The sequence below is a fragment of the Tyto alba genome, unplaced genomic scaffold (assembly GCF_018691265.1).
Source record: "Tyto alba isolate M040663 unplaced genomic scaffold, T.alba_DEE_v4.0 Super-Scaffold_13, whole genome shotgun sequence".
Classification (NCBI taxonomy): domain Eukaryota; kingdom Metazoa; phylum Chordata; class Aves; order Strigiformes; family Tytonidae; genus Tyto; species Tyto alba.
Window position 1 is genome coordinate 42,026,740 of NW_024881275.1, and position 20,342 is coordinate 42,047,081.

Consider the following 20,342-nt stretch of genomic DNA (forward strand, 5'->3'; position numbering starts at 1 on the left):
CACATAGCTCCTAGTGATGTTGCCCTGAATAAATGGTATAAGGCTACATGTAAGTTTAAAAATTTCACATGGATTTAGGATACCGTACCACCAACTAGCATGGGACAGCACAATGATATCCCAGTGTATCCAAATCACAGGAATTTTCTTTGGAAGGGAACTCTGAAGGTCATCCAGTCCAAGGTCCCCCTCAAAAAATGGCACTAAGGCCCAACCCCAGACCAGTTGAACCATAATTCTGTCATTTTCCTTGGATAATGGCTGTACACTGTCTGAACATCAAGATGCGTCCTCCTGTGCACTACTTACAGCCTAAACCATGACAGCATCCACTCAGGAGGAAAGAAGTGAGCTGGAGCCATGTTTCCTTCTGAATGTGTGAAATATCTGATACTTAAGAGTTATGAGGAACTGCAGATCTAGGATCACACCCCTGTGGCTGCAGAGCACATATGTGTACATGGCGTACCTTCAGCACACAATGAAACACACCAGTTCTATTAGACATTCTAGATCCATTAGAGGGAAGCATGACTCAGTAATGTGCTTAATGTTATGCTGATCCAGCTATGAATGGTCTAAATATGCTTTTGTGTTTTGAGTGAAAGTCTGTGTGTGCTGCCTCTTTTAAATGAAGACACATGGAGAGAGGCATCCAACCTATGGCCTTGGCTATATACCCAAAGAAGAAACAAGAGTGACCTGTTTATCATTTCAGATGTTTACTACCTGGGAACTACTGCTTTCTGAACCATCTTTACCACCACCTTTGAGTTCTGGAAAGCCTTAAGATGCACCCTTCCTCATTGCAAAACTAAATCATAACCGTGTTGGTCATCTATCAGTTCCTTTGATCTATGTTCATACTAGACCACTGCATATTTATTAATGCTCATCTTTCAGTATTTTACCTTGTGATCAGTATGGCTGCATCAACTGAAGACATGTCTTCTCCCCAGCTTGTTGACATTTCTAAGTGTATATCATTCTTCTTGCCAAATTCTTCATGTTGCCATTTACAAAAGCTTTCCAGCATTTTTTCCCCATGATGTCCAATATACATATCTGCCTGGAAATAAAAACCAACTCGTTTTATTAAAACTATGATTCTGTAAGTAGAATTAAAATTTTTTTTTGACTGAGTTAGCAAAAATATTCTCCTTTTTATGGCATAATATATTAATGGCAGAATTACTTGAACTTCAGGAGCAGTGACCATCTTTTTCACATGTTAAAGAGATAGGTGAAGACAGTGTACTGAGAAGCATACAGTGGATCTGTTCTCCTCAGCACACCTCATTTATTTGCTGATTTTTCACTATCCATAGTGAAGAAAAGATTAATGATGTGAAGATCCAGACTTTGAATATGAAATGCGACTTCTCCACCTGCTGAGATGACACTGAAGAAATAAATACTTTCTATTCACTGGAAAAATATAGTATTTTAAAATTAGAAAAATGGGTGAATCCCTTTTTCTTATGAACTAACTACAGAATGAAAGGATTTCCATAATATTTTGTAGAAAAAACAAGAAATCAAGTTGACATTGTTCTTAAATATGATATACAAACCATAGGTTAATAGAAAGTCTCATTCAAGATACCAGGTGACTCATCTTCAGAAAGAAAAAAGAACAGGATTTGAGATGATGCCTGAAAGGTGCAATGAAAGAATAGTGCTATATCATGGCACCCTTTGTTTGTCTAGGGATTGGCTGACAAAGAACATCAGTTCTCCTTCTACTGTCCACTGGGTTTAAGGGAGATAATTTTTGTATTGAGCTATCTGAATGCACAAAAAGCAGAGCACAAGCAGATTTTCTAGCTGATTTCCAGAAGTAAACTTTGTTTGATTGACTTCCAACTACAAGTACAGAAAAATCTCAATATATTAAGCACATAAATTAGGAGAAGCTTAATATTTACTGCAGCATAAATAAGTAAATAACACACAAAAGCTAACTGACAAAATTTGTCAGCCATTAAAGTCAGTGAGTATTACAAGCCTTCATGGATCAACAAGCTAAGTAGCATTACCCTCTACAGGCTAAGACAAAGATAATATAGACTTACTGGAGTTTCAATAAGGAGGACAAGCTTAGTCACACGAAGATTTACTTGGAGTCCAAGGCTCTTGTGCTGGAAAAGGTTAAAAACCTAAAATAAAAAAAAAGAGTAAATAAAAATGCATGCTTGTATTGCACACAACGCACTGTACACTAAAAATAACAGATCCTCAAAAAATTCCCTTCTTCTACTATGACTGCTTTAATTTTCCATAATTTGAACAGAACATTAAGTTAATGTATTGTGTTGGACTTCTGAAGGGCAAATGGTGCTTAGACAGTATTCATCCTGGGAGCACAAAAAAGACCTTTTCCTCTCAGTGGCTATACCACTTTTAAAAACTGTAGCCTGTTTCTCCAAATATTTACACATGCGTATAATACCAATCACATGAAAACTTCTATTCAGTTAAATCCAGGACCGTGGCTCAAGTGGTCTGAGCCAGGATGTGGCAATAACTCTTCCTATCATTCAAAATAGTTGAAATTTTTATTATTCAGTTTATGCTCCCTCTTTAGAACAAACTTTCCTTGTACATTGCAGATGTTAGTTTTTGCTGCTTTATGTGAGTGCACTACAGCTCCAGATAGAGCTGGGAGGGGATGTAATTGTCTGAGTGTGTTACCCTTTGGTTTTTTTGAGCCACTAATGATCATACAATCCTTCTCAACAAAGTCATCTTTTTATAATAAGAATAGATCATGAGAAACCATCCAATACCCCAGCCTTCCCAACAACATCATGGGCTTCTAAACAAAAAAATCATCCTGTTCAGCTCTCACTTTCTGGCCTCCCTGAAGGTATAAGACCAGACAGTACAGACAACTCTGCAGCACCATGGTTTTATGCTGCAAAATATATGGAGTAAGTCTTGACAGACTGCTGATGGTCGTGTACTGACTGTCCCTTACAGTTGCTCAGTCAGAATAATTAAAAGAAACAATGAAATCAGCCTGCGGCACTTGTATTGTTGGCAGAATGCCAAAATTAATTTTAAGTTTCCTACCATGTTTAAGATGGTTAGAATAAATCTTCTGGCAGCATCTGTTCCATGATACGAAACCATAGCTGGATCTGCCACCACAACAGTTTCTATATTGTACTCCTGAGGTAACTTGTAAGAGTATCGTTTTCCTCTTCCACTTTCTGATACTTTCTGATTCTTGGATTTTCTTTTATCTGTAACATAAAACATTGCTTAATAAAATCATCATTCAAACTACCCCTACAGTACTTTTAGCATTTGCCACCTGTGATTACGGTATAATTCTCATTATGTGGAATGTAACAGCTGTGACCTCTAACACGTGCTTATTTAGCACTGCCAATGCTAAGGCCTGTACTACATATAAATGATAGTTCACATCAAGAAAACAACAATCTTATCCAGCTACTCAAATAAAGTCAGTCAGATTCTTTGCATCCTTTCACCTAACACATTTATAAGAGTATGTGCCTTCTAGTTTGGTTTGTTGGAAAAAACTAAATTCATGATAGGTTTGACAGAAAAATAGTCTCACTGAGCTTGCCGAATTGTTGTCTGCCCATCTTCATAAATCAGAGAAAACAGCTTGATGTAACTGTATCTTATCATAAAACAGGACAAATAGAGATTTGCCACAGATTTAGTATTAAGAAAATACATGGAACAATTCAGTCATTTGCAAAGACAAAAGAATATTTCAGATGAATTACAGAGAATGGTATGTAGCATAGAGGTCTGTTGGAAACAAGAAAGTGAATCTTACTAACACGACTTCAAAGTCAGTGCTGCTGTCATTATAAACGGCTTGAGTAAACAAACAAAATCAAACTCTGGAAACAGGTTTCTAAACCTACAGAAAGTTCCAAATCGAAAACACATTATGTTTATGGTAAGCTAGATGTTACTGTTCGTGTTAATTTTAACTTTCCCCTCCAAAAATGTGACAAAATCCCCAATACTACTACAGTATATACGGAGAAAAGAAAAACCAATTACACAGAAACAGTTCAAGCTAGAAGATAGTCAGATATGCATACAGCAGTTAGCAATGATATTTAAAAAAATTTAATTTAAAACAAAATATAAAATGAAACTCCCTGTTGTAATAACCAAATTCTGTTAGATCCCCTTGAGAGGACATAAAACTTGTGGGACTGATCTCATTGAAGTCACTGAAATCAAGTGAAATTTTTTCCAGCTTCCACAATGGAATATTGGGCTCTCTGTTTACAACAAAAATGATGCTTGAGATGACAATTATAAACACATGTTCTGGAAACAATCAAATATTCAGAAATTTTGAGGAAATGTTTTGCAATTAATCAGTCTCATCTCTAATAGGAAAGTTCCTGCAGTTCATTTTATAACACAACTACTCTCCAAGATATAAGTCACTCTTCAGGAAAGTGCTAAAAAATTGCCTTAAAAGTCACTCAACTCACAAATTAACTTTAAAATACAAGATATCAGTGGAAGAAGGACCCACGATTTAGTATAAATGTATGTGTAATATAGATTTAATGTGAATATAATGTAGACATATGCTTATCAATGTAAAAGTATAAAGCATCCATGCTCAAAAAAGGTCATCTATCTTTTTCTGTAGTCACATGTTAAAGGGTATGTACGTGTGATTTAGGCCATTCCACCACGTTGTAGAAGAGCTTACTGATTCCTCTACAACTGGTGACAACATAAAACTTACTAACACTGACAAGCATACAAATTTACTAAAGGAAAAAAAGTATATAAGCTCCAGAAATACACACTTTGTGTTTGCCTAGAAGTAGAAACAACTTACAAATTTATAAGCTATCTAAAATTAATTTTAACCTCTCTCATTCTGAACCTTCAGACATTTGCTTAGCCTTATATGTATAGCTGGCCTCTAGCTTTACTTGTGTTTGTTAACTGTGGATCTACAGCCTAGTTTATAAAACATTATGTGTGTTTTCATCACTCTTTTGAGAATAATTTTTAATGAAATTTCAGTGTTAGGATTTGTGCCAAAACACCCACACCCTATAAGCCATACAACTATGACTTACCATACAAGCATCTAATGCTGCAAGAGTAGTCTACAGATCTAAGTTTAAATAGTAAACTCATTTGAGTTAAAAAAGATCTCTTGTGAGCCATCTGGTCAATCTGCCTTCCTCCTAGGAGCAGTGATTGATACCAGGGCAGTTTCCAGCAACACAGTTTATTCATTGTTCACTTCTTTGTAAAAATACAGCAGCTAGTGGGTAAAAACTTTAAATTTAATATTAGCATGTCAGAGAAGTCTGCTAACACACCTTTCTGAAAGTTTTAGCTAGCAGTGCATTTTTATTCAGAATTGACAGTAAGCAGCCCAAAATAAAATACAGCATTGTGCTAAAGACTAAGGTCACTGCAGTCCCATAAAATGTTGGAACCTGTGTCTTGCAGGATTGTAGTGGATGGGAAGACTGCACAGCTTTGTAAACAAGCTGGCTGCAAGGGCCAGTGCCCGTTACTTGCCTCAGATATATGCCAGGTTAACAAACCAAAGGACAATCTGTTCTTGGCCAGCCAACCTTTTCCAAATTGCTGGCAGAATTCCCCATCACATGAGATCTCATTCATTTGAAAATTTTAGCTCTTCCCTAAGACCTTCAAATAAACTGAGTTAGTAATTTTGGAACCAGTGGTATTCAGGCAACTGCCATGATTACTGCCAGTTAACAAGCAAAGCAGGCTTTAGGCAAAACCACTTGTTTCTTTACATTCTCATAAATAAGTAAAAATAACAAAGAATTTCTCATTATTGAAGGTACAGTATGTAAAAGATAATAACTCCTGCAAAAAAACATATCTACATCAATAATGTATGTGCTAACAAGATAACAGACAGATTAACTGAAAAAAACCCTGCTTCTTGAGATTAGAGATGCATAAATTCATCTTAAAAATTGAATTACACAGGCAAAATAAAATAATAAATGCTACATGAGGGTTCTGTGCAATAAGATTTCTATGTTTTGTGCAACTATAGAAAATATGAATATTCCATATCCATTTATTACTTAAACTCAGTTGACTGAAAGGAAAACTAGAAACACTCCAGTGCTCCAGCAAAAAAGCTCAAAATACTGCAGCAAGTACTTCTGATATTCAACAGATAATTAAGAGAAAATAACAAGTGTTAACAAAACAATAAAAATCTGCACAAAAAAAACCTAAAAGAGCTGAAAATCCAGCTACTATAACCACAGGTTCCATAAAACATCTGAGCCAACATTAAGAACAGGCTATGACTACAGGACACTTACAAGTCTTCAGACAAGAGCATTCCCTGAATAAATCTACATGATGCGCAGACTACAGAGCAATCACTATCACTCTCCAGACTTTCCTTCCTCAGGGAAAAGAAAATGGGTACCCTAGCCATGTAGAAATTGCAGTATTCTAGCTAGGCAGGGAATATTCAGAAGCTGAGGCAGCCACAAGGTATACCTCCGCTATAGTTTGGATAGGGATTTAAATGTCTTAATGCAGAGTGGCAACCTGTTTCTGATCGATCCAAGGAATAGAAACCAGTACCTCAAGCAGCACCAGTCCATCTAGCACAGTCTCAAAAATCTAGACCTATGACCAAGATTATTTATGCATTTTATTTCATGATTATCATGTGAAAACAGGCTGTAGAGCAGGAACCACCACAGTTCTTCCAGCTGACTGCCCAATCTATATCCTGTGAAGTCAAACTTCTGCTTTTGTCCCAGTGAAACCGTCAGGCTTTTGCCTGTCAATGGCATCACTCTAAGAGGAGAAGTACAATCTCCTCATAACTCAGAACAGTGTATTATTTATCACCAGACATGAGAAGTAAAAGAGAGTGCTTCCAGTCTCCCAAATACAGAAGGGATTCAAAATTCAGATCTACTGTATCCTGGGTAAGAGCTCTTGATCACTGGTCTGTGTGAAAAAGAATGACCATTTGAGAAGATAATTTCACCACCACCACCTCAAAGTGCCCCATGCCTTTACCATGAGTTAGATTCACTGTACAAGCAACTTCAGCCTGGAACAACTGCTTCAGATTAGATAGAGGGTAAAGACCTTAGGTTTCCAACGTTGTCCTTTGCTTTAATAGCAACTGCTTCTCTCACATTTTCTCTGTAACACACTTGTGAACTGGTTGCTTTGAAAGGTTTTATGGGCCATGTGCTAAAGAAAGGTGTGGAGTGTGAGGTCTGTGTATGTGCAACTGGCTCACATATGTAAATAAATCACACACACATTCAATGCAAGGATATATACACACACTCTACAAAACCAGAAACCACCTGCCTCTGTTGGAACAATTCTCTCCCTCCCCTAATTAATAAGAAAAATACACCCCATTCATAAAAACAAGTCTTTGTTCTCTCCAAACAATGTGGCTGTGTAGCATCTTTCAATCCAGCCTGCAACAGTAATGGACAACAAACAATACCTTCTTTGATCACCACTTCTAGTACTGCATGAAAAGATATTATTTCCAATAGCGATCCTTCAACACCTCCAGCACAGGCATTCATTCCTTCTAATAATTGCAAATTATCACTGGCAATACTCATTTGCTTGATAGGTAGCCAGTCTTTGAGATCAATTTGGCTCCAAACCTGCAGCATGAATACCTGTCCCAGAGCACCTATTCTGACACATGACTACTCTAGAAGCAAGAGATCCTGTTGTAAGATAGGTCCATATTGCTGAGAAGCTGCCATATTGACAAGATAATAGTTTCTCTGTGTCACATAGCTACCAAAGGCATCTGTGCATAACCTGAGAGTATCGGAGAGCCCCATATACTCATCTGTTTTATCTTTGTTTCATTGATCTACCTAGTTTATGATTTAACTTTAAATCCTCAAATATTGCTGTAAAGACTTATTTTTGTTGCTTCAATTCACCTTAAAGGCTGTGTCCATACCATGAATGTTTTGGTGATATTAGCTAACTGCATGTCACACTAGCAAATTGCTCCTAGCATAGACAGAGCTTTTATGCATGTAACTTACTGCAGCTCCGTTTAGTAAAATTACCTGTAGCAGTGGTGTGAGGGACTGGTCTTGCTCATACAAACAGCATCAGTTAGAAATTGCAGATTTTTATATCCCCCTAGCAATAAGGTTATGCCAACCGATGCTAATCAGTTATGCACAGCTTGAGTTACTTTGAAATTTCAGGCTGGTAGTAGAGATAATGAAACTTATTTCAAGTAAATATTTGAATCTCTGTTGACAGACTATTTGCACCAAGTCAGGGCCTTGAGCATAAGATTACTAGAACAGAATAAAATGACTTTCCCATTTTAGAGCAAAAAAGAAAGTGAAAGGATGACTGGTAACGAGCAAGACAGAAAAATAACGTCCTTGCAGAAGAGTTTGAATCTTTACTCATTATCATATACATCACGGTTTGCTATTTATTAGATGTCCCTCTCCCTTTTCCCAGTGCACGTCATTCATTCTTTTCATTTTCTATTTTGCTCACTCCCGAACACATGCAGACATGCATGCTCTAACTCACTTATCGCTAAAAAGAAAGAATAACCAGCTTTACATTATGTGAACAACTTTTGCTAATATAGAATATTTCACTTTTAGATAAGCAGTTGCAACACTAGAATAGAAATACAAAGCCTGCTGGAGGAAGTTACATGTCATTTACTTAGTTCCTCTTAATAACTACAAAAAGAGCCTTGTTTTGCTGATTCACCTTTGATTTCAACCTGTGGATAGATGGCCAATTATAAAAATAATAGTTCCAAAATAAATAAAAAAAAAAAACTGTCACATTTATTCTGTAACTATATAAAACACATAGAGCAGTAGTAGTGTTCAGGAAGAACCACACAGCCACAGAAAAGTTTAGGCTGGAAGGGATCTCCGGAGGTCAGCTAGACTCCGGAGGTCAGCTAGACCAACCCCCTGCTCCAGTCAGGGCAAGTGCTGAAGTAAGATCAGCGTTCTTGGAGCTGTTTCCAGCTATATCTTGTAAATGTCTGAAGATGCAGACTCCACAGCCTCTCTAGGCAACCCCTTCCCAGTGCTAAGCATTCTCGCTGAGATTTTTCTTCCTTATGCCGAACTGAAATTTCCTTGAATGCAAGTTACAACTGTTGGCTTTCATCCTGTCACAGCATACCTCTAAGAAAAGTCTGGCTTCATCTTCCCTCCACAGCCTGTTAGGCACTGGAACACTGCAAATGCATCCTTCCTTTATCTTTCTTTACCTGTTTGAAATAACTCAGTTCCTTCTGCCTCACCCCAAATGTTGTATTAACCAGCCCCCTAGCCATGTCAGTGCACCTGTTATTTCTTTCCGCTTTGTCAGTATCTCATTTATGTAAGGCTAGGAGACTTGGAAGAAAATGCCTATAAATGTGCACTCATTCTGGTTTATTTCCTGGGAAAAAATAATTTCTCACACCATTAAAAACACCGTCATCTCATGCTGAAGTCAAAAGTCTGAGATGTCCTTTATCCTTTGGAGAAGAGGAGCTGATGATGAAGTAGGAACAACAGAATGTCATCTTTCACAAAGGTAATTTTTTTCCCTCTCCACTGAAAACTCTTAAGTCATCACTATGTGCCATATTTTTGTTGAAACTCTTTACTTCAACTTCTACCCACCACAACTAGGATTGTTTCATACCGTTCTTCTAAGTGGCATTTGTTACAAAAATAATTTCAATTCAGTGTCAGACCTATTTGGAAGTTCAAGACTTATTACTAACTGAAACTGGGATGAACTGTGCTAATGTTTTAAAATGGAAAATTAAGTACAAGCACTACACGTAGTAAGTAATTAAGCAACTACAAAGACAGAGAGACAAGAAATAGGTTGTAATTATTAAGTTGAAGTAAAAAATGACCCAAAGATTTTTACTTTCAAATATAACTGGACTTTAATAAGCAGTTTCTATTCCTTAATGGACAGTTCCCTCTTCCAACAAGTGAACTGGCAGCCTCAGCACACTACCTCAAAGTCCACCATAAATTACCACTACAAAAATAATCAGATATGCTTTTGTTGGTGGTTGGTTTTAACTACTATCTTTATATCTTAAAAATACATCTGCTACATTATATCTTTTCAGTGAAATTTGTGTATTACCTGTAACAACACCACAGTACTGACTCTGGGAAGCTGGCTTTTCAGTAATTTTCTCCTCTATGGACCTTTTTCGTCTGTACACCCTGTGTGCATGACCTGTCACAGCCAAAGTGCGATTGAGTGGCTCAATAAATATGAAGTCCTCATTAATCTGTATAAACCCCATCTGCAAAGAAAAACAAAAGGAACATATAAGATAAGAATTTAAGACAGTATGAAATTGTACACAGTCCTGCAGAATGAAAAAACCCACAAAACTCCACTTAAGAAAACCCTTTGTTTTAGTAACCTTACCAGCAAGGTGACTACCTTTACATTTTACAAGACTTTCTACTTAAGTGAACTAGAATAAATTTATTTTATTTCAACTAAATCTGTGTGGGTGGGTGGCTACATGCCAGTAGCAGATGCATGGTAAAAGATCTGGAATTTTAAAAGTTTGCTTTGGGAGACCCACAGAGTCATATAAATATGTACAGCATGTACAGAAAAGTCCATACACTCATTTTATTACTCAGTGTATTGTCACATTTTTAGATAACTATTCTTAGTGAAATAACAGGAATAATTTAGGGCATTAGAATATATCCTGAACAACTATGAAGCTGGGAAAAACATCTTGTGACACTCCTTTTACAATTTTTCAAGTTTAAAAAGTATTAAAAAAGGCAGCAATCCCTCCTTGGTTGCTAGCAGCTAAAACAGAAAAACATTCGAATACAGCTGTTTAGTTGGTTAGCTCCCCCCCACCCCAAAATATTTATACATATAAACATACATAAAAAGCTAACACACCAGATGCATATCCAATATTACAAGTGTGGTCAAAGTTAAAAAAAAAAATACTATAAAACATATTTATATAAATACCATACAAATCTAACTCAGCTCAAATTGTTAAGCTGCTAACACACAAGTTCCTATCATGAGTAAAGATGGAGACAGCAACATTTTGTGAGGTTTTTTTCCTCCTAGAAAATGTCATCAGCAAGACTGACAGTCAACTTTGTCATTTTCTAAACTTAAAAACCTATTAAACAGTTTTGCTACAGAAATAAAACAATGTGGTGTATCTGGCTAAGAGAAGCAAAGAGCCCTTCTGCATGTTTCCATGTAGTATGACTGGAGAGAAATAGAAAAGAATTTTCTTTCTTCTGGAATTATGTAGATGTCATTATCACACTGGATATTCTGACTGACATATGGATAAATCACCAAAAAGAAATTCCGATCCAAGCAAGAAAACAAAATTAAATTTTACGGATGATATAAAATGCTATTACCTTCAAACATAAGTAGGCATTGCTTTAAAAATAAAAAACTCCAACACAATCTCTCTGTACAATCACATTAAATAAACGTGAATACATGTATTCAATTTTTAACTCAGCTACACTAGCTGCAGAATATTGATGACGGTCATCATTAACATTGTACAGAAACATAAAAGTAGCTGGGTTTGTTGGGCTGTTCTGCTTCCTTTTGTCCTTCCTGTTTAGGTCAGTTTATCATCATCATAACCCTTAAATGTTATATATTTAGAAGATTAGGTACTTATATATTGCTAAGTACTTTCCCTAGACCTGCTAGATGCCACTTCTATATGTCTTGAATAATGTTACCTTTACATAACAACTTTCCTAATGTAAACTATACATTATGTTAAATGAAATCTTATTTAAAAGCACAGTTCTCAAATACTAATAAAATGCATAAACTATTTTAAATTTTATTCTTATGTCGAATGCTGAATTTCACTCAGGCATAGATTTTTTTAAATAATTTTTTAGCTTATGACAGACACTGATAAACTCTGGATATAAGACAGGAATAGCTCCCAATCATGTGGTGCTGCAGGTTTCCCCTGTCCACCGACAAAAAACAAGGCCTTAGACCACCTTGAACAAAGATTCCACCACAGCACATTTGCCGTATTTCTCTGTCTTCATTTTCTTTGCTACAAAATGAAAACAGGTCTTTAAGATGCTGTTCTTCATATTGGCAGCTAGACATACCGAGAAGCTGTGCTAGGACCACTGACATTTTACGCTTTCCTTCAGCTTCTTGCATAAACTGAAGGTTAATCCATTAGTAGAGAACTCCAAAAACTACTGCCAGTCTCCTGAGCCAGAAGTTAAAGAACTGAACACTGATGTAAAGTTTACTGAATAAAATTAACCTCAGTTATATATAATCAAATGGGTAATTTTCAGACAAATCTGGATAACCAAATAATCTCTGTGATCATTTTGATGTCTTCTGAAAAAAACATGACTATTCTCCATCTCTTGGACAATTTCATAGGTAGAAAAGGGAAGATGAAGACATATCTTTACCAACCATACTCTTTTTTTTTCATAATCATTAGAACTAAAATTAGAATATTCTATCATAAAACTAAGCACTGAAAACAGAGAAAATCAAAGCCATATGTTAAAGCACCACAGTTTCAACATGTTTTGAGATACTGGATGCCAGGGCCAAACAGAGGCTTCAGACAGTTCAAATGGCAAAACCTCCATGTCATGAAAATGCACATCAAAAAAAAGATTAAAAAAAAAAATGCATCTGGAGTAGAACTGTAAGTGAGTTCTAAGAAACTGATCCACCTCCCACCAGTTTCATCTGAAAAGCTACCACTGCTCACAGCTGGAAATGAAAAGGCTACCAGAATGGTGGACTTATCTCATGCAAAGGTAACATAACATGCCATTCTTCCTCCTGCATTCATGTATCCCTGCATTTTCAAGTTTCTTACCTGAAATAAAACAAAACTTAAATGTAGCACACATATATCAGTAGAGTTCCAGTGCAGGACAACCTCATTTGGCAACAAATTGCTCAGATCCCCTAAGTAAGGATGTACAGGGAACTTGCTCTGCATTCTACTTACTTCTATGCAGGAGAGTGAGACCTTAAGTACAGGGCAGACTTAATCAAGTGAGCATGTAGACTATTACACAGGACTAAGTATGGACACTCTGAAATGGACTCACATCCACATGTATTTTAAAGCGGACACTTGCCCTCATAAATAAAAGCTTTCCACAACATACATTCACACCATGTCAAGACTTTGCACTTTCTTAAAAGAAACAAACACAAAAAAGCTATGTGGAAACACTAAGTCTGAATGAAAACTAACCTTCTGTCTTATCCAAAATATACAATAATCACAAAAAGTAAGCAGATCAGAATTCTTCTGAAATACTAAACTCTTTTTTTTATTCACATCCAATTAGAAATATCATAGATGAGAGATAAAGAATTAAAAATATCTGAATATTCTGGGCAATTGCATCTGATAAAAGACATTATAAGAGAAACTGCTATCCTATCTTATTTTTAACATCTATGTTAGAACACTCATGCTAATCTTTTCTGCCCAGCATTTCCTCCCTAAAAGACAGCATTTTCATTTTTCCTATTTGGGGCATATGTAACGATTTGACATTCTGTCATGTAACATATGAAAACCTGAAATAAGTCTACTGTTTCTACTGAAGTTATATTACCATGAGGAGTTATACAAACATAGAAGTGAAGTAAATTTGTGAAGACCGCCTATGCATATAGTTATCAGATACTGGGTATAAGCCAGGAAATGTCAAGATTGGCAAAGATTTCTTTAAACTTTTATATACTCTTCCCTGCATACCAATTCAGAGTGACAGATGTCAGAACATTAAGGGTTTTTAACTTTAAACAAAGCAGTGTGCCAGCTCCAAAGGATGAGTCTCAGTGGTCCACAATTTATCATTAGTCGCTTATGTAGTAGCAGTTTCTAATCCTGTGGCTTGACGTGTCGAAGTAAAATACTTAATTCACTAAACAATTCAGCACTGTGGTGGGTTGACCTTGGCCAGCTGCCAAGCGCCCACCCAGCAGCTCTCCTACTTCCCTTCCGCAACAGGACAGGGGGAGAAAATGAGATTTAAAAAAAATAACTCATGGGTCGAGATAAGGACAGAGAGATCATTTAGCTATTACCATCATGGGCAAACAGAACTTGACTTGCAGATAATGAATTTAATTTATTGCCAATTAAAACAGCTTTGGATAGTGAGCAACAAAGACAAATGAAAACACCACCTTCCCCTGCACCCTAGGCAGCACAGTCAGGGGGGAATGGCGGGTACAGTCAACACATAACAGTTTCTCTTTACTGCTCCTTCATCCTCACACTTTGCCCTTCCTCCCTCTCCACAGTCTGCAGTCCTTCAGGATAAGCCTGCTGCAGCATGGGCTCTCCACAGCCAGAAGTGTCCTTCAGGGCATTCCCACCTGCCCTGGCCTGGGTCAGAGCCAGGGAAGACCCCATGGAGGACCTGCAGTGAGAATACCTGCTCCAGCAGCTGGAGCACCACCTCCTCCTCCTCTGCCCTTGGTGTCTTCAAAGATGTTTCTCTTACGTTTTTGCTCACTCCTCACACTGCTGGGCAGTGTTTTACCCTTTCCTTTTCCAAGAGGCACTACCATCTTGGCTGAGGGGCTCAACTGTACCCCATAGCAGGTCTGTTGGAGCCTGCTGGAACCAGCTGTGGCCAACACAGGGCACTCCCTGGTGCCATCCCACAGAAGCCATCCCTACAGAGTGACATACCTGTCCCCACCTTGCAGGTTATTACTATCAGCTGCATGTTTGCATTGACACGGGCATACTTAATAATGGTGAGTTCCCCTAATAAGCAGTAAATTCAAAATTTCCTAATTCTCACCTAAAGTAAACTCTCACCATGTTACATTTTCCCTGTTTTCTCACTACTCCTTTGTCTCTTTATCCATTCAGCAGGCATCTTAAACTAGATTTCAGTAATAAATGGACATAGCGTTGCCATGTTACAACCCCAATAAAATTTTCCCTGCAGTCTACTTTTTACTGTCTTGTGAAGCATATGCACATAGTGAGCAAGGACAGGCTGTACAAAACTGTACTTCTTCATGCACCCACCATACTACCCAAGGCAAATAGCAATACTGTCTGTGCTGGGTTTGTGTGGCAGGGCTTTTGGTAGCAGGGGAGGGAGCTACAGTGGTGGCTCCTGTGAGCAGCTTCTCAAAAGCTCCCATGGCTCCAAGTCAGACCCACCTCTGGCCAGGTCCAAGCCAATTAGCAATGGTAGCTGCACCTCTGCGAGAATGTATTTAAGAAGGGGAACCCGAGAGGAGGTTGGGACTTGTGAAGGCGAGATGTGAGGACACTTATGCAAACACTGAAGTCAGTAGAAGGAAGGAGGAGAAGGTGCACTGGAGCAGAAACCCCTCTTGTATCCCATGGTGAGACAGTAGGGCCACCCCCTCTGCCACCCATGGGGGTCCACAGTGGAGCAGAGATCTGCCTGTGGCCTGTGGAGAAGCCTACACAGGAGCAGGTGACTGCATTTGAAGAAGGGAAGATATGACACTGTGGGAAGAAGCTTCTGCTGTTGCAGTTTGGCATTGGGAGGACTGCAACACACAGGGCTGACCCACGCCAGGCGTTTCAGAAGGAATGCATCTCATGGGAAGGACTCATGATAGAGAAAGTTTGTGGAGGACTGTCTCCTGTGAAAGGGAAACCACATGAAGCAGGTGAAAGAATATGAGGAGTGCCCCTCCCCAGGAGGAAGAGGCATAGAACTGACTTCACCCCCCAACCGCTGCCCACTGGAGGGGGGCAACAGATTAAGAACAAAACTGAGCCTAGGAAGAAGGGAGGGGTGTGGGAAGGTGTTTTTAAGATGTGGCAGTGCTTCTCACTGTCCCATTCTGTCTGTTAAGTGGTGGTGGTGTTTGAATTAAATTGATGGTTTTTTCTTCCCCTAATGAGTTTGTCTTTTGCCCTTGACCACAGCAGATGAGTCACCCCTCTCTTTCCTTATCTCGATTCCCAAGTTCTCTACTTTATTTTCCTCTTCCAATTCCAGAGGGGAAGGGGTGAGTGAAAGCTGCATGGTGCTCAGTTGCCTTCTGGGCTCAAACCAGGACAATGTTATAGGAAAAATGCATCCCTATCAGATGTAGAAAATGTACATATAGTTTAATAAGCATAATACAACCATCAGCACCAAAGTATTAATGTCATCTGCAGTATAAAAAGGAAGGTTTTCTTCAATGTACAGTGCAAAAGACAATTCTTGTGTACTAGTTCAATACTTAATAGTTTTGAAACACATTCTGGTAATTTTAATCTTTGTACAATTTGTAAAATGTCCCAGAACTGAAGATTTATTCTTGACTAAAGAAGACAAAATCTTTAATTTGCATATTGGTATCCCACTCTGCAGAAGGTTTTCCTGATCTTTTTACACATCCAGATTAAATTTATTGTCATGATTCTAACAATGCTATCAGGACCTGACTTCAGATGAAACACAACAAAAATAAAGGTTCCCAGCTCTTACTAATGTATATAATAAAGCAAACTCAAACAACTTTTTAAACTGTGTAAGTAACAGGGTAAGAACTTCACATGTTCTAGTTATTCAAACACACTACAGCTTTCCATCTTTAAGTACCTTCATTGCTGAAGGCTGAAGAAAGAATTCATAAATGCCAGCAACTTCTGTCTTCAATTAACTGCATTTCAAGGCTTTGTGCAGCATACACATGGCACTTCACCTAGAGGTTTTCTCTACCTGCTCACTCCACTCTCTGCACAGTTAGGAGAAGTCACATCAGGGAGAAAGTCAGTATTATCTCTGTTGACAGGCTTTCAGCTGCTGACATAGCATTCAGTCCAATCCCTTCTGGGATATTTTTATAATGGTAGGACTGTGCCCTAAGGAACTACACATGTATGCACAATTCCATGCCTCACAGCCATGGAAAAACATTCAGACTACTGTTCAGAGATTACTGAATTAAAAGCATGCGTTCAGCTACTGGCCCCCAAATTTAAGATCTGTAGAAAAAAATCTTTCCATGGCTCTTAAACTCTTCCAAACTCCTCTGCTTCCAGTTTGGTTTAAGATACATACTACCCTGAATCTTTTAAAAAATCATTCTTTATAGGATGCTGCTCTCATGATGCTTAAAATGATGACTAATTTCATCAAAACAAGCTGATGTTGCACATACAAAAGGATTTCTTTGTTTTTGATAGATACAAATGAAGTAGTATAGTGAAGCACCCAAAACTGAGATGGGTTTGCATATTCTGACACATTTCAACAGATGCTATTATTCGCATAACCTTACTCAACTGAGCAAGAATCTCTCAGGCTGACAGTGGAAAGTGAAGTGTAAGCTGATCACAGAAAGGACACAAATTCAAAGGAATCTGATTTATTGAAAAGACAATGAAGGAGACCAAATCAATAAAGAAACTATAGACATCAGGTCTGCCCAGAGGGTCTGTGGTTGTTACCCTTCAAACTTCCATTTGACCATTAATTCACTGTCAGCCAAACCCTAAGATGTTTGGCATTTCCTCCAGATTCAAAATTTCATCTTTCCTAGCCAGAAATAAAATATTTCCTTTTCTAGACCTAAGTCTCCCTCTATAAACACATTACTAGAAATTACTGCTGTATTTGGTACAAGTGCTGCTTAAATTGCCAATATTCTAATATTTGCTATGATTTCTAAACTGTTTTCACAGTGCAGGATGACATCTAAACAAAGTACAGCCTACTTAAGAAGTGACCACAAACAATCATGGACTACCTCCACAATAAAAATATTTTAATTAGGCTGTGTGTGCAATAAATTATTTCATAACACAAATTTGAGATCTATCACAAGATGTTACCAGTTATTTCAGATGTTAGCTTTACTAAATATAAGTATCTTAAATAGATTTTAGCATATATGCATGTACTCTTTGGAGGCTGTATCTGAAATTTTTAATTTCTCAAGAGATTTTTACAGGGAAATCTCTCAACAAAAATACATAAATTGCATAATTTCTTTTCAGAATCTCCCCTTTTCAAATCTAGACATCCTGTTTCTCAAGGAAATTTTCCATCTAGCAGAGTTGTCCTCACCCTGTTCTGCCAGGCTGGCTGATCACCTGCACCACTGATAAAACTGCCAATTGACAATATTAAGAGCAGTATCATACCTATGTTAAGTGCATGTGAACAACTGCACCGTGTCAGAACAAAGGTCCACCTCGTGCAGTATCCTCCCTCCAATCGTGCCTAACAAATGACCAGAAAGAACATGACAGAGCAAACATATAGTTTGTATGCTCACAGCCTACAGCAAACTCCAGTAGGGAACTGGCACCGGTAGCTTTAGAGTATGCATAAACTTTAACTGCAGTGGAAATAAACAGAACAATTCCTCCCCCTCTCATTTGCTCATTTACAAGATTACAAGTCAGAAAGCACTATTAAAGAGTTATTTGCTAAGCAGGAAGGATTGAAGTTCTGGAGTATAAAAAAGGCTGACAAGATACATAATTAAAACTAGTTAGCTTTCTTTTTCCAACCACAGCAAATAAGATCTCAAAAATATATCAAGACCATTAATAAAAATGATGGTAAGAAAAATACAGAAAAGTATCTATTAAGATCCTAATGTATGGAAGGGTGGACAGGGGATTATTTAGTTTTCCATGACTTACAGACTCCACTTTCTTTGACATTAATTTTAAAAAGCATCCTTTTCTTTTCCACTTTATAATGAGTAACATACAAACACTGTTCTTGTGATCCCTGCACTGCAAGTGCTTACCGACACTGCTGGTTAAGTCCAGGGCTGTACTTCAGCAGACCACAACTCAAAGAAACCAATAGATTTGTAGCTTTGGAAATGATTCAATGTTGTCAAATATTTACTAGTAATCTCCCAATCCATAAAAGGTTGGCAGTCTCCTAAATATCACTTGAGAGATGTGACAAATTTAACATACCTTGGAAACAATGCAATTGAGGCATCACGATATACGGTCAAAACTGTGAAACTGACAGGATTGTGAAATACCTACTGATTTTTATTCAAGTTTGTAGACATTCACCAGGACCTCAAGAAAGGCTGCTTTGATACAGCTACATTTTCCCCATTAAACTGGACATTAAGTTGTATCTTGCAGTCTGAAGTCCCTTTGTACATCTTGGTTCTTCCACCCCACTCCACAAATGCCTTTCTTATCAACGTGCACCATAACCAGACCTACTCAAAACCTCCACCCCTAAAACCTTCTACACTCTTACCAGCAATATTTCTTCTTGCCTGCCTCCACTGCCAAAGTGTGCCTCTCCCCTTTTGGTCGGCTGGACTGTCATATTTCTTGCACGTGATATGAAGCACAAGAAATAATTTCTTTACATAAGGCACTGCCATTCAGCTACTTGTTGGCATCTTGCCTTTGTGCAAGGTAGAATTTCCTAGTGCTTCAACTGCCATTATAAGACAACAGATATTCAAGGTACATTTTAGTCTGGAAGATGTAAATTACATTACCTGTAATTTTATCAGACATTCTCTAAAATGGTGACACGTTAGCCACTTAGTAGCCACTTCTGTAATTATTTTTAATACCTTAAGAATATTTTTTAATGGTCACATACATGCAACATTTCATATTTATGAAACCCAACTGGAAATACATGAACTGCCACTTGATGTTAAAATCAATTCAGTATAGCTGTATGCTCTGAAGATTCAGGAAACATTGAGTGATACCATTTTAAGACATATCACATTATATATGGTGAATTGCAACAAGATACAGATAGATTTAATTCCTCAACCCCTTTTCTTTTTTCATAAAAATGTGTTGAAGTCTATTAATTCTTCTTCAGCTTTTCCCTATTCTTTCTGGATTATGTTTATAAATTAAAAGTTCCAGCTAAAAGTTAAGTCAGCTCCATTAGAAACCATGTATATTTTATTGTACGTGCAGTTAAGTCATAACTTTAAAAAAAAAACCAAAATCCAGGATAGCAAATCCTGCAGCACTGCCAAAATAAAGTTCCAACAGCAACATTAACTTTTGCTCAAACTGACATCCTATTTTTTTAACTCTGCAACATGAATGCTACATTAACTTTTTTTAAAAAAACTTTACTTAGAATAGTTTTTCAAGTAAAAACAAAATGCATCTTATTGTGGATAAAGCTCTTCCTGCCAGAAAAATAAATCCTTTTATCTGTCCTTACAGGGTCCTATACTTTTCAGTTACTATACCCTTCTTTTACTTAAGAGCAGTGAAAGAGTAGCAAATTAACTTG

The 20,342-nt window shown here is 37.5% G+C and overlaps 1 protein-coding gene across 2 annotated transcripts in view; it reads right to left on the reverse strand.

Moving 5' to 3' along the window:
• ADAMTS19 (ADAM metallopeptidase with thrombospondin type 1 motif 19) overlaps window positions 1-20,342 on the reverse strand; it is a 149,045-nt gene that overhangs the window by 106,650 nt on the left and 22,053 nt on the right. For both annotated transcript variants that reach the window (XM_042788085.1, XM_033005592.2), the window contains exons 3-6: window positions 10,183-10,348; window positions 3,076-3,248; window positions 2,076-2,159; window positions 912-1,069 (exon numbers count right to left, since the gene is read on the reverse strand). In XM_042788085.1, the coding sequence (XP_042644019.1) occupies window positions 912-1,069; window positions 2,076-2,159; window positions 3,076-3,248; window positions 10,183-10,348 (581 nt within the window). The remainder of the gene's footprint in view (window positions 1-911; window positions 1,070-2,075; window positions 2,160-3,075; window positions 3,249-10,182; window positions 10,349-20,342) is intronic.